Source organism: Rana temporaria, chromosome 5 (genome assembly GCF_905171775.1).
Source record: "Rana temporaria chromosome 5, aRanTem1.1, whole genome shotgun sequence".
Classification (NCBI taxonomy): Eukaryota; Metazoa; Chordata; class Amphibia; order Anura; family Ranidae; genus Rana; species Rana temporaria.
Window position 1 is genome coordinate 52,189,867 of NC_053493.1, and position 14,203 is coordinate 52,204,069.

Sequence of the window (14,203 nt, forward strand, 5' to 3'; positions counted from 1 at the left end):
TGTGAACAGATTTTTTTTTTTCTCACTTCATTCACAATTGAAAAAATGCTGCAAAAAAACCCAGGACCAGTGCGTTCTGAAGCTCCAGAGTAGAGCTGTAAAAACGCCAGACGTTAAAAAACGCTCAAAAACGCTGCAAAAAAGAAAAACATGGACAGGCGTTTTTAAGCTGTAAAAAAAGCCAAAGAAAGTGACTGTATAAACGTCCATGGAAATGAAGCCTTATATTTTCTCATAATCTGTCTTTGATGAGTTGCCCTTAGAATGTTTTCCCTAAATAGCTTCCTTTATTTTAGTGCAGTCCTCCTTCACTTTCCTCATGCTTTGATTTTGCTTTTGAGCCCAGGTACACACTGGGTACGATTTGCTTCGTTCAGCTGAACTCGCACGGCTTCACTCCCGCAGCCCAGTGTGAACCAGGGCTAAATGTCCTTATTTCTTGTGAGAAATCCTCACCTGTTCTTCTGCCTGAAACTACACACAGTAATGCAACACTTTCTCCCTGGTGTGGAGAAAGCCTCTTGAGGGGGGCGAGCAGGAGGGCCAGGACGCTCTACTTTGCAGATAGAGAAAGGAGCTGTGTGTTAGGCTCCATTCACACCTAGGCGTAGGGCGTACAGGCGTTTTTACAGGCGATTTTTACCGACGTTTTTGTCGCGCGTATATGTGGGTTTGCCCGCGTATGCACGCGTTTTCGCACAGTGGCGTTCAACGTTTTTGTACTTTGTCTTTTTCCATATTAGCCAATAAGAAAAATGATCATCCCTGACATCACTTGTTGCTCTCCTAGGAATTTTTTATTCCTCTTCCTGGGATTTCAGCAACACAGGCGTCAAAACGCTTGTACAAGCGCGTGTTTACGCGCAATACGCGCGTATCAGGCGTTTTACATTGACTTCAATGTAAAAAAAAACGCTCAAATACGCGCATATCGCGCGCTAGGAGCGACAAAAAAGGGTCCGGAACTTTTTTGAGCTACAGGCTACAGGCGTTTAGGCGTTCAGATGTGAACCATCCCCATTGCCTTTCATTACTTTTCGTCCCTCTGGCGTTTGTGCGCGTCGCGCTACAGGCGTAAAAACGCCTAGGTGTGAATGGAGCCTAAGTGGGCATCCTGATACTCCTGCTCACCCCATCCCCCCTCAAGAGGCTTTCTCCACACCAGGGAGAAAGTGTCGCATTACTGTGTGGAGTTACAGACAAAACAGGAAGTGAGGATTTCTCAGAAGAAATAAAGACATTTAAAAGCAAACTCGAAGGAAGAGGTAAGTGAAGGAGGACTGCACTAAAGGTAAAGGAAACTATTTAGGGGAAAACAAATTACCTTTACAACCCCTTTAAAGTCCCAAGTACATATAATGGGGGGGGGGGGTACTCTTCATATATAACTTCTCATATCGGGATGTTGGCAACATCTGGGTCTCCTTTGGTGAATTTATACAATTACTTTCGGTTTTGGCTATGGGTGAAGAAGTGAAGGGAAATCTCCCCCAACAGGGCACAGAGAAAAAAATAAAATAAAAAATTGACGGGTGTTTTATAACTCCCTTACACGATTCAAAATGGAAAACAAACATCATTAAGGCTGGCCATACAATACACAATTTTCCTTTAAAATTACCAAAACCATAAACAGAGGTCAAAACTAAACGCTCTCAATCTGCATGCAATCAGGAAGGCCCTTGTGCTACATAGCTGAAGGTAAATCTAAAAGGAAATTGGATAAGAAAATGACAATATTTTCTTTGTAAATCAACTACTTCTCACCAGGACAAGTAGAGGGCTCAGCCTCCCCCTAGACAACCTGACAGTGGGGTTCCAACCATTTCAAACCCATATAGTCACATTATCCAATGTTGCCTTTCTATACACTTTAAATCAAGCAACGCTAATGCAGCACAACAAACAAATGATGCATTTTACACGTGATGCCATCCCCTATGGACATGAATTTGCTGCAAATCCAACCTCAGAAATGCAGCAAGTAGAGTCATGTTATGACTTGCCATACTAGAATGCTGAGATATAAGCTGCGTGTTGTAGAATTTGCTCAGGACAAAATACAAGTCATTTGTTACAGTGAGAAGGTAAGAAGCACGCTTTATATTCCAATAAGACCTCCAAGTTTTCATTATTTCTCATTTCTATTGAAGGTTTAAGGCTGCACAACAGGTGGGAACACTACATCTCCTGTGTGGGAGGCAGGAGAGAATACGAGCGACTAAACAGGTGAAAGAGTTTGCGGGCAGCAGAATTCTGAAAGGAGAGAAATGAAAACCACTGATATGACTTGCTCGCTAACTATATTCCTATTAGTGAAGAAATGCTGCAAAAAAAAAACAAAAAAACACCACAAACCTTTGATTTACTACACTAAAACTGCCACGTATCAGAATCCCATATTCCTGACCAGAGGACTTTTTTGCGATTCGGCACTGCGTCGCTTTAACTGACAATTACGCGGTCGTGCGACGTGGCTCCCAAACAAAATTGGCGTCCTTTTTTTTCCCCACAAATAGAGCTTTCTTTTGGTGGTATTTGATCACCTCTGCGGTTTTTATTTTTTGCGCTATAAACAAAAATAGAGCGACAATTTTGAAAAAAAAATAATATTTTTTACTTGTTGCTAAAAAATAAAATAGCTAAATTTTTTTTTCTAAGTCTAGGCCGATACGTATTTTACATATTTTTGGCAAAAAAAAAAAAAATCGCAATAAGCGAATGGTTTGCGCAAAAGTTATAGCACCTACAAAATAGGGGACAGAATTATTATTTTTTTTTTTTTACTAGTAATGGCGGCGATCTGCGATTTTTATCGGTACTGCGACATTATGGCGGACACATCGGACACTTTTGACACATTTTTGGCACCATTCACATTTATACTGCGATCAGTGCTATAAATATGCACTAATTACTGTATAAATGTGACTGGCATTGAAGGGTTTAACACTAGGGGATGAGGGAGGGGTTAAATGTGTACCTTAGTGAGTGTTACTAACTGTGGGGGGAGGGGGGTGACCGATCTGTGTCCCTATGTACAAGAGACACAGATCGGTCTCCTCTCTCCCTGACAGGACATGGATCTGTGTGTTTACACACACACACACACACAGATCCACATCCTTGTCTCTGTAACCGCCGATCGCGGGAGCCTGGCGCTGGATGCATGAAGGTGAAAAAACATTTACCTTTACAACCCCTTTAATGCATTAAGATAGACAAATAAAAAATAAAAGTGTGCGTGTCCATCCAGCACCCCCCAAATTACTTACCTGAGCCCCATCTCTCTCCAGCTATGTCCACAAATGTCTAAGTCGTCCGGGACACTCCTCCTGAGTGGCTGAGACAGCAGCAGCGCCATTGGCTCCAGCGGCTATCAAAGAGATGTGGCTCCAATGCCCCCATAGCAAGCTGCTCAGACTGTGGGCACCCAACAGGAGAGAGGGGCCAGGAGCAGCAAAGACGGAATCGAGAACATTTGCTCTATGCAAAACCAACTTTTTTTTTTTTTTTTTTTAAACAAGCCTTTACAATCCCATTAACTGGTCAGACACGAGTCAGACCAACTCTGAAAAAGGTTCCTGCACTATTCTGGTCCGTTTTCAGCCCAATTAAGATCATTGAAGTCGGATAAAAGTCAGATCCTCGTCCTAACCATCCGACATGGTGATCACAGCTGCAGGAGAAGGAATTTATGTCACTCTGGGATTGTTTTGATTAGTCAAAAGGACAAAGTTATACTATCTCAAAGTCAGAGCACAATCGTATCCTGTTTATTCAAGTCAGATGGAAGTAGGACTGACATTGCAGGGCAAAGTCAAATTGACAGTTGTACAACAGTTGTGGTGTACCATTGTAAACCCGGCCAAAAAATGCAACATACTAATCATTACATGTGATGGGGGGGGGGGGATGAAAAATGGAAAAACAACCTTCATCCCCTCCGATTTCACCTGGTGATCTGGGCAGTAGCACACTTCCTGTATTAGCGTGCCCCCACTGTGGATGAAGGAGCACAGGGGGAAGCCTTTGAACAGCAGCACTGTCAGTCTAAGGGAGAGGGGTGTTAGATGTACTAGCAGATCTAAAGACACTAACAAATGGGAGCTAAACTCCAGCTTACAACTGAAGCAAACGCCAGCTCACACTTAGTCTTTCTACCTTTTTGGATAAAAAATATTCATTGTTAGAACTGGTAAACTGCATTATAACAAAATGTTTGTTCTTGGGGTTGAATACTGCTTTAGGGCTCTTTCACACGGAGCGGACCGTTTCCGGGTCCGCTCCGTGTGTCTCCGTCGGCTCAGCGGGGATCCCCGCTCAGCTGTCGGCGGATAGGGCGGTACCCGCACACAGTGCAGGGACCGCCCTGTCTCTGCTCCGCTGTCCCCTATGGGGAACCTGATGCAGACAGACCGTCTGTCCGTCTGCATCAGTTCCGCTCCGCCGAACGGAAGAAAAATAGGGTTTCTTCCGTTCGGAAAAGCGGATCCCGGACGCGGACGCTCCATCCGCTAACGGACGCGATCCCATAGGGATGTATTACAAGTCCGTTAACGAACTTGTAAAAAAGGACAGGCGGAGCGGACGTCTGAAAGGGGCCTTAATCTTGAAATTTGATATAGGTAATCAAGCACCTTTAGTATAGAAAAGCAAGCAATTTATATCTACTGCTGGATTATTTTTGAAACAAAGCGATGTATGTCTGAATTTCCTTCCCCCCCCCCCCCCCCCCCATATTTCTTACAAAACTATACAGTAGAAAATCCTAAAAAAAAAAAAAAAAAAAAAAAAAAAAAAAAAAGATGATCTCCATACAACAAACTAAAAATTGAATTTGCCTTGGCTGTCTGAATTCCAGGGAGGTAGACGGCATTGGGTACTCAGGCTGTCAAGAATTTACAACCTTTGTGGTTTTTAAATATTAGCTAAAGTTTATAACGCATTTCCAGTTTTTACTGCGGACTGCATTTCTACTGGGAGATATTTACTGCCACTGTTGTGTCAATAGGAGTCACTAAGACAGAAGTGACATGATATCTCTAAGGTGGGGCCAGACACAAAACAACAAAACATTTAGTAGGTGTGGTTGGAACATCTACCATATTTTTTTCCCCACATATGTTTTTCTGATGACACTCTCTCAGTTCTGGTCCTGTGTCAACCAAGAGATGACGTAATTGGCCAACAACCTATTTATTAAAAATTGGAAGAAAGATTTCAACCAAGTCAGCACAAGGGACATTACTCACTGATTGGACGTACCCTCCCATGTTCAAAAAAAAAAAAAAATTTGAATTTTTGTACTCACCGTAAAATCCATTTCTCGGAGTTCATGGACGGACACAGCAGCCTTTGACCTTAGGGTATTATATCCTTCCTTCCAGGAGAGATATCTCTCCTAAGGTCAAAGGCTGCTGTGTCCGTCCATGAACGGAAGAGGAAAAAAAAAAAATCTTAAGACTCTAAAATTGACAGGAAACTGGAGTATTTTCCAGAACTGGAGTCAATCTCCCCCCCCCCCCCCCCCCCCCCGGCAAGGATCTTTGAATCGGATTCACATTGATCCATCAGGCCACAACAGTTTGAACAAGAGGCATGGAAACAATTAAACTGCCTGGCAGAGTACAGAATATCTGGAGTGAGAACATTCTGCATCATTGTATTACAAGGCTACATTTTTCTCTTATTAGACAATGAGCCATTTTCTCCCTAAATGCTTTAAGGATTCCAGATTTTTCTTTCCAGGATTTAACAAAATAAATCAGCCTCTAATCTAGGGAACACATCTCTGTAAATGGGTGCAAGAACAGGGAATACCCCTTGCTTTGTTTAATCTGTGATTTATTTTCTGCAATCTGTTTCTGTGCCGTCTGGACAGCTGTTGTACTACTACCACATGGCAGAAGTAGCAATACTATGGAGGAGATTTACTAAAACTGGGGGTATGCAAAATCTGGTGCAGCTCTCCAACGCAACCAATCAGCTTCCAGGTTTTATTGACTTAAACAAGCAGAATTTGGAAGCCGATTGGCTACCATACACAGCTGCACCACATTCTAAGTGCTCCAGTTTTTGTAAATCTCCCCCACTCTGTTTTTTGAATTAAAGCGAATGCCTTATTTACAAACAGTAACATGGGTTTAATTTCATTCAGTCCATTTAAACATGAGTAACAGGTTGCTGTGTGAAAAGTGAACAAAGTGTTATAAGAAGATGGTCTGGGGGAGGAAAGGTGATATGGGATGCAACTGTGTGCGAGGAAGAAGCAGTGGCGTGAGATAGGTGACCAGAGCGCTATTGATCTAAATTCATGCAAATATGCAGCCTCTTGGCTCCTGGGCCTCAGCGCGAGAAGCCACATATCTGCGCGAGTCAAGGTCACTAGCGCCCGACACAGTGACCAGTGTCTAACCAAAAAACGTTTTGGATAACGTAACCACCGCGACAGCCAATCAAGGGAATCACATGATCTTAAGCCATGCCCCGCCTCACAGCATCCTAAGTTTGGGTTCACACTGTAACGAACAGATATCATATGAGATTTGCACCCGCACTGCAGTGCTGATCACATGCGATGTCTGTGCAATGCGAGGTCAGCCGTACAGCTGTATGACTGAACTTCCATTGGATTCGCACAAAAAAGGACTGTATTAATCAGCATGGACTATAAGACCCATTTCACACTGAGGAGTTTTTCAGGCGGTACAGCGCTAAAAATATCGCTGCTATACCGCCTGAAAAACTCCTTTCCAGCAACCTCAATGTGAAAGCCGGAGGGCTTTCACACAGAGGCAATGCACTGGCAGAAGAAAAGAAAAATCTCCTGCAAGCAGCATCTTTGGAGCGGTATTGTATACCGATCCTTCCCATTTAAAAACATTGCGGGCGGTATTAACCCTTTATCGGCCGCTAGCGGGGGTTAATACCGCACCGCTATCGGCTTATTCCCACGGTGATTCCGACGGTATATCGCCGCTATACCGCGCCTCCCGCCCCAGTGTGAAAGCGGCCTTATGGACCGATTTAGCCCTTCTCAACTCACATGGGACTTATTGCGGAGTGATTTGCCAATTTACACCTGGGATTGCACCGTATATTTTTGTGGTTTTCCAAAATAAGTCACAAAATTGGTGTTCTGTTCCCGATAAGACCGTTCCCTGACTGGGTCTGGGCAAAAATCAACTTTCCATACAAATGTTCTAGAAATACAAGTCTCTGCAAGTTATGTCAGCCACAGAAGAGGAAGAACTTGAACCCGCTGTTCTTCAACTACCGGGTTACGAGTTTCCTGTGCTCACCGCAGCGCCTCAGCAGAAGAGAATAAAATATAACCTACAGCGTGGGAGAGAAGCAAATCGTCACCCTTCCATCACTTGTTCCAAACTGCGCACAGTCTATTTGCGGCATGTACACTTTGCAAACAATCACGCGCTGTAGCTCTGACACCAAGGAAATAACAGAGCACTCAGCGTTGCTAGGAGATATCCCTGCGGTTAAAACCTTTATTTTACTTGCAGTGTAGGTGGATGTAAAAAGCATAGATTTTCCTCATTACAGAAAGGACAAAGTGCTTGTACAATTAAACAGAAAATATTCAGTGGGTGCTAAATATCAGGCTTATTCAATAGACAGCTACAAAGTGTGGGACCCATAGCAACCAATCAAACGCAATGTGCACTATTCTACCTTCAATAATGCAAGTTCTGGTTATCAGAAGTTACTAGTTTGCAAATAATCAATAAAATTAGATAGTTATTTTAGAAACCTGTATTTAGGGTGTAACATGTTCCCAAGCACCGCCATAGGATATCAAAACACTTAAATTGCCAACATGCCAATTCAAATTTAATTTCTGTAATACCTCTTTCTTTGTCATCATAAAAAATTGCCTCTTTTTAAATACAAATGTTTGACCATTTTTAAATTTAAAGCAGAACTCCAGAAATTCAGGCACAGGAGCGAGTCAAGTCCAAGGAGGTGCATGACATCCCATGAACTTTCTTATTTATAAATCGGACAGGTTTATGGCTCTGCCGGAGCATACACTGACACTAGGGGCTGTGAGACGGGTGAGAGAAGCACATTGAGTAGCCATTACCACCCCCTCTTTTGACCATTCAGAGAAGCCCTTGTATTTAGTGAAAGAGTTCACATAATACAAAAGGCTTCAGCGAGTGGGCAGGAGGAGAGGAGGGGCAGGCATAGCAGCTGCACCAATTCTAAGGCCTCTTTCACACGGAGCGGACCGCTTGTGTCCGCTCCGTGTGTGTCCGTCGGCTCAGCGGGGATCATCCGTAATCCCGCTGAGCTGTCGGCGGACAGGGGGGTCCCCGCACACTGTGCAGAGACCGCCCTGTCTTTCCTCCGCTCTCCCCTATGGGGAATCGGATGAAGACGTTATGATTGCTCCATCCGCTAACGGACGCGATCCCATAGGGATGCATTACAAGTCTGTAAACGGACTTGTAATAAACGGACGAACGGTCCGCCAATGTGAAAGGGGCCCAATACTAAAACATTAGCATCAGTAATAATTCATTGCACTCCCTGACAACTATCAGATTTAAATATAGAGATAAGCCCAGGAGATGTCATGCACCTCCTTGGAATTAACTCAGAGTACCTTCGCTTTTTACAAAGGAGCTGAATTCCTGGAATCTAGCTTTAAAAAGCTGACAATATACCATGGATATACATCTCAGACACACAGAGGTTCCAGCATCTGTCTTGCTGTGGCCATGCAGATATCCATGCCATGCACTGCAGGGGTCACTACAGTCCATGCAATTGTAACTAGTTTTCTGCAGATTGCATTCAAGCCTCAACAAATAAAACAAAACTGCTTTTTGTTTCCAATAGAATTAGCACAAGACAGCTTTAGTGTCTCCCCCACCCCCCAGAGGCAAGGAGTGCATGGGAACAAAAATGACTTCATGCTTTTGGTGAAGAAAAATTAAATTTCTGTTAGATTACAAATAAAGGAGGCTGCATAGAGGGTTTGATTGTTTAGACATTTCATAACCAAAGTCCACAAGATATTTCATATACAGATCACCAATAGAGCACATTCAGAGATGTTCGGTCAATATAGAGAATAATGGAAGTCTAGAAAAAGATTATCAGCCATGGACCTAATTAAGTCTAAGACGCCAAATCTCATTAGTACGGTGAGGTCTGGATTGTGCGCCCGAATCCCAGATCCTCTCTTTGCAACTAAACACAAGCTGCGGGCACTTTGCTATTCTTGTCTTACAGGACAATGGGGCTCAGTTACAAAATCTAGTAAAAAGCCCAAAATACTCTTTATTTTCTACCCTGCACTTCAAAAAAATAAAAAAATAAAAATGGACAAAACCTTTATTTTCTTTAAAAGCCAAGTCTACTTTAAAGGTGAGGATACAATTTAAGCCAAACATCTCACCTCAATTCATTTGTTAGAGCCCCAATTAGTGGTAAAGGCTAAAACAAAACAATTTTTTGTAAAAATGTACACTGCCACTACAGTGATCCTCGCTGTCTTCTGGATCCTGTGCCAATCGTCTGCCCTGCTGCAAAGCCACAGGGGATTGCCCACTCGGCATGGGAACCATTCAGAGAACGCCTTGGATTTTTCTCAATAAATACAAAGCATTCACGGATTGAAAAAAAAAAAAAAAAAAAAAAGGAGGTGGAGCTTGTGTCGTCATCACCCCACCTTGTCCAATCAGAGAATGATTTACATTTAACAATTGTTCTAAATTTGACTAGGTGGAGCAGCAGGGGGGGGTGATGGCACAATCTGAACCTCATCCAATCAGAGAAAGACATTTCCAAGAAAGGCTAAAGCTACTGTACATCAACAGGTGGCCTATCGTATGGGCAGCTTAAGGAAAGCAAAAAAGACCACCAATGAGAGATGAAGTCCACCTAGTCAGTGCTTCACCAAGGCATGTTTAGATATTTTACTTATAGCTTTATTAAGTATAGGACATACACTATACAGCAAAAAGTTTATGGACACCTTACCAATACACTTCTATTGGCTTATTAAACTTCACAATCCAAAACCATGGGCATTAAAAGCGGTTGTAAACCCTGGTTTGTTATTTTTACATACAGGTAAGCCTATAATAAGGCTCATCTGTAGGTAAAATGAATATCTCCTAAAAGAAAGTCAGTTCCGGACCTTCAGAGCTTCTAGCCAGATCTGAGGGCTCCCACAGGCATTCCACCCTCAGCACCGAAGCCTGTGATCCCAGAAGAAAGGAAAAGGAGGTGTCAGCCCTCAGTGGTGACCAAGCGCTGCTGAGAGGGCTTCGTTCTAAGGCAGTGGTTCTCAACCTTCTAGTGCCGTGACCCCTTGATAAAATTTCCCAAGTTGTGGGGACACCTAACAGTAAAATTATTTTTGTAGCGTGGGTTGTCAGCACCCAAGGCAAGACAAGTAATTTGCGCCCCTAACCCACAGACATTTAGCGCTCCCCAAGTCCTTTTAATGGCAATTAAAATCACAGGTAGTGTCACTCACTGTGTTTCCGACTTTGTGGTGTCTCGTAGCAGTGACACCTATGCCGAAATCAGGAGACGGGGTCTCCTTCAGCCCCTCCAACCTCACATTTCTCATCAGTCAGCTGACCTCTAGTCTTTGCCCCCCAGCCATGCTGTTAACTAAATGGGCAACTGCGAAGAGGCTGAGTGGGCGGCTGCGGGTTCCAGAAACAACCCATCTGGGTGGCCACAGGCTCCAGGGATAGCAAAAAGGCTGGGAGAGTGATGCAGGCTTCAGGTAAAGACCAGGATTCGGTGACCCCTGGCAAATCCTCATTCGACCCCCAGGTTGAAAACCACTGTTCTAAGGCAAGCATTTCATAATGTGCTAGTATGCCATTGTCCTGCAGGTTCTATTTTATTGATTTTTTTGGTTTACAACCTCTTTAATATTAACTTAACCTGGCAACAAAAAAATGTTAAGAATCCTTCGAAAAGCAGGAGGTGTCCCCTACTCCTACATGTTCTAAATGATGCACAGTACTAAAAAAAACTGCACCTGCAGGCAAAATCTGCAACATGACCAAAATTATATAATTTTTTTTACAACCGTTCAATTTCTGGGGTCAGTATTAGTTTGCCAAATAGGATTGACAAGGGAGGGAGGCAACATAAATAGGGCTCAAGCCAATAAATAGAATTTCTTATAAAATGAGCATGACTGTTTTACTTAATATCTTCTGAAGAAACTCACAATTATGATGAAAGTTGATATTATGTTTTCCAGTTCACTACCTCTGCACGTGTAAAAGGAAATAAGGAAAATTGTGCTAAATAATGTCATAGCAAAAATTGGTCCTCTTACCTTCACTCCATGGCCTACATCATCCAGCACCGTGTAGTCTATGGGTTTTCGTATGTACCTGACGGGACGCTCTATGTTGGCTGGCGCTATAATTTTATGACTCCTTGCGGTGTTCTTGTTTGTTGTTAGGATACCAATCTCTCTGCGAGCCACCTTCTCTTTGTGGATGTCCACGGTCTGCAAAACGACAAAATATTTTGTCTCAGAAATGGAGGCCAGGGTGGTACGACCCCATTATAAGAACAAGCTTTAATACCAAAATAAGACTCATTACCTTTTAGGAAGAAGTACAAATCTATTTACAATAATAATCTTTTTGCAAATAACCCATAGGCACAAGTAAAATATCTTAAGAATAACACTGACACTATGACCGAGCCAAATCAAAATCTGCGATTTAGATCAGCGTTTCTCAACCTTCTTTCAGACATGGCATCTTTTAAAAAAAAAAAAAAAAAAAAAAATGGACAGTCTTGAGGCACCCCATTCTAAAATGTAAAAACGATTTTAATAGTTGTACATAACGCAGCAACATCCACACACATAGGACACCCAGCATTAGAAGAGATTTATTCTTCCAAAGCAAGTACACTTTTGCACAGTTTTTAGAGTAGTTGGGTAAAGCCTGGAACTCCACTTAAAGGAGATGTATAAAACACATCCTTAATCCCCCCCCCCCGACAGTGAAAAACCCCTACGTAGCTTAAAGCGGAAGTAAACCCATCATCGATTATTATAATTTTTTTAATCAATATAAGGGTCACTATTCTTGGAGTGCCAGGACGCCCACCAACACACAGCTCCTTTATCTGCAATGTAGAGAGCGTCCTGACTCTCCAGTAGGCCAAGGGAGGGGGCGAGCACGACACTCCACACCAGGGAGAAAGCCTCACATTACTGTGTGGAGTTACAGACAGAAGAACAGGAAGTGAGGATTTCTCAGAAGAAATAAGGACATTTAAAAGCAAAATGGAAGGATGAGGTAAGTGAAGGAGGACTGCACTAAGGTAAAGGAAGCTATTTAGGGAAAACATTTTTACCTTTACAACCCCTTTAAGGCTTCAGAGTTGGGTGTGCAATGCACATGTGCGAGTTGCGCTGTGTGTCCCGAATGGTCTGGCAGTCGTCTGGGACTTTTGACGTGTCCCAAATGACAGCAGGGAGGGGAGGAGGAGATCACAGCTTTAGCTCTGATCACTTAGAGCGGGTACCTGTCAACCCCCCCCCAGTTTTGGGTGGAGCTCCCCTTTGAGCTGCATAGGAGGGTTTTTACTGTCAGGGCAATAAGGACATGGAAACTCTTCCACACTCAGGCTCCATTCACACCTAGGCAGACAAATTCGCGGCATTTTGTCGCCGCAAATCGCAGCGTTTTGTACCGCGATTTGCGGCGACAAAACGCCGGTATTGTCCGCCTAGATGTGCCCCAGATTGACCCCCTCTATGGAGATGCTTCCCATCTCCTAGCCGAACGCCGAAAGCCACCTGAAAAAAAGGTCCGGGACCTTTTTTCAGGCGGCAGGCGTCCGGCGTGGAGATGTGAACCATCTCCATAGAGGGACATGTGTTCTCATCCCTTTGGCGGCAGCGGCGTAGCACTACAGGCATTAAAACGCCTAGATGTGAATGGGGGCTAAGTGTTGTCAGCAGGAAGTATTGCTACTTTTAAAACAATTACACAAGCATCTTAGTGAACAAAATATACAGGGATATGGGAAATTATCCACATGCACACACCCACAGGTTGAACTGGATGGACTGTCTTTATTCAACCTTACCAGCTATGAAAAACAAAAATCACTAAAATCTCACAGAAGCTTCAACATAATGTAAAAAATACTAGAAACTACCAATACTAGTTATAGCAGTTTTATTTTTTAATTCAGTCATTTTTTTTTATTGTTTCCAACATCATCATACAAATTTGAGCATTCTACATTCAAAATACATTTAAAAAATCCAGACACAGTAGGCATATGCATATTACATCACCCATTAACCCCCGCACCCCAAACAAAAAGTTAGGCAGTTTTTATTCAAATGTTACTTGGTGATCCTGCCACAAAGGTCCGTTGGATAACTGTTACGTAGTAAGAATGCTTTGTCCTATTCTCCAAAGTGTGCTTTAGTGTTGTCACCCCTGCCAAACAGGTTTTTATTGGAGACAAGTGGAAATGTTAAACACATTATGCGGGCATGGTCCACAATCAGGAAATGTGCCAACCTTGTTTGTTACCCATGTGCCAGATAATATTGCTTCCAGAACAAAACTCATCTTCCCTTTAACTCTATCAGCAGAGTAAGAGAAAAGTTCATGCTGAAGTCAGGCTTCAAGTGTATTTCCACTTTTGCAGCCAACTTGGCATAAGATTTACTTTGTTACTATTTACAATTATTAAAAAAAGATGGCTACTTACCTTTTTACCAGTTTAAAAATCCTACCTAGTTGTCCCTGCCATATAGCACATTAACTTTGTGGGCAGGGAAGTTTTATATTTGGTGTCTAAATATTTTAGGTAGGGGGGTCCTACTACTACGGATGAAACACAATATACACATACATGTTATACCAGTGCATTGCTGGGAAAGGAGAATGTGGGTCATGGTAATGCCAAGAAATATACAATTAATGTTAAAATAATTTTTTTTATTAAATTGTACATTTCTTGGCATTACATGTATATTTGTCATAGGGCACAGAAACAAAAGTTAAATTGTTTTTTTTTTATCATATTTGAATATGAAACAAAAAAGCAAACAGGGAAACAGTCATTAACATTTACCACCAGGAACCTGTCCCAAAAGTTAATTATACTTAAACAGAACCTTTCAATTTTTAAGCAAATGAGAAACCTATAGTGGTCC

General features: G+C 42.6%; 1 protein-coding gene across 14 annotated transcripts in view; it reads right to left on the bottom strand.

Moving 5' to 3' along the window:
- The window catches only part of ABI1 (abl interactor 1), a 131,401-nt gene that overhangs the window by 50,564 nt on the left and 66,634 nt on the right, over positions 1-14,203 (bottom strand). For all 14 annotated transcript variants that reach the window (XM_040352557.1, XM_040352558.1, XM_040352556.1 and 11 more), the window contains exon 3: positions 11,339-11,515. In XM_040352557.1, the coding sequence (XP_040208491.1) occupies positions 11,339-11,515 (177 nt within the window). The remainder of the gene's footprint in view (positions 1-11,338; positions 11,516-14,203) is intronic.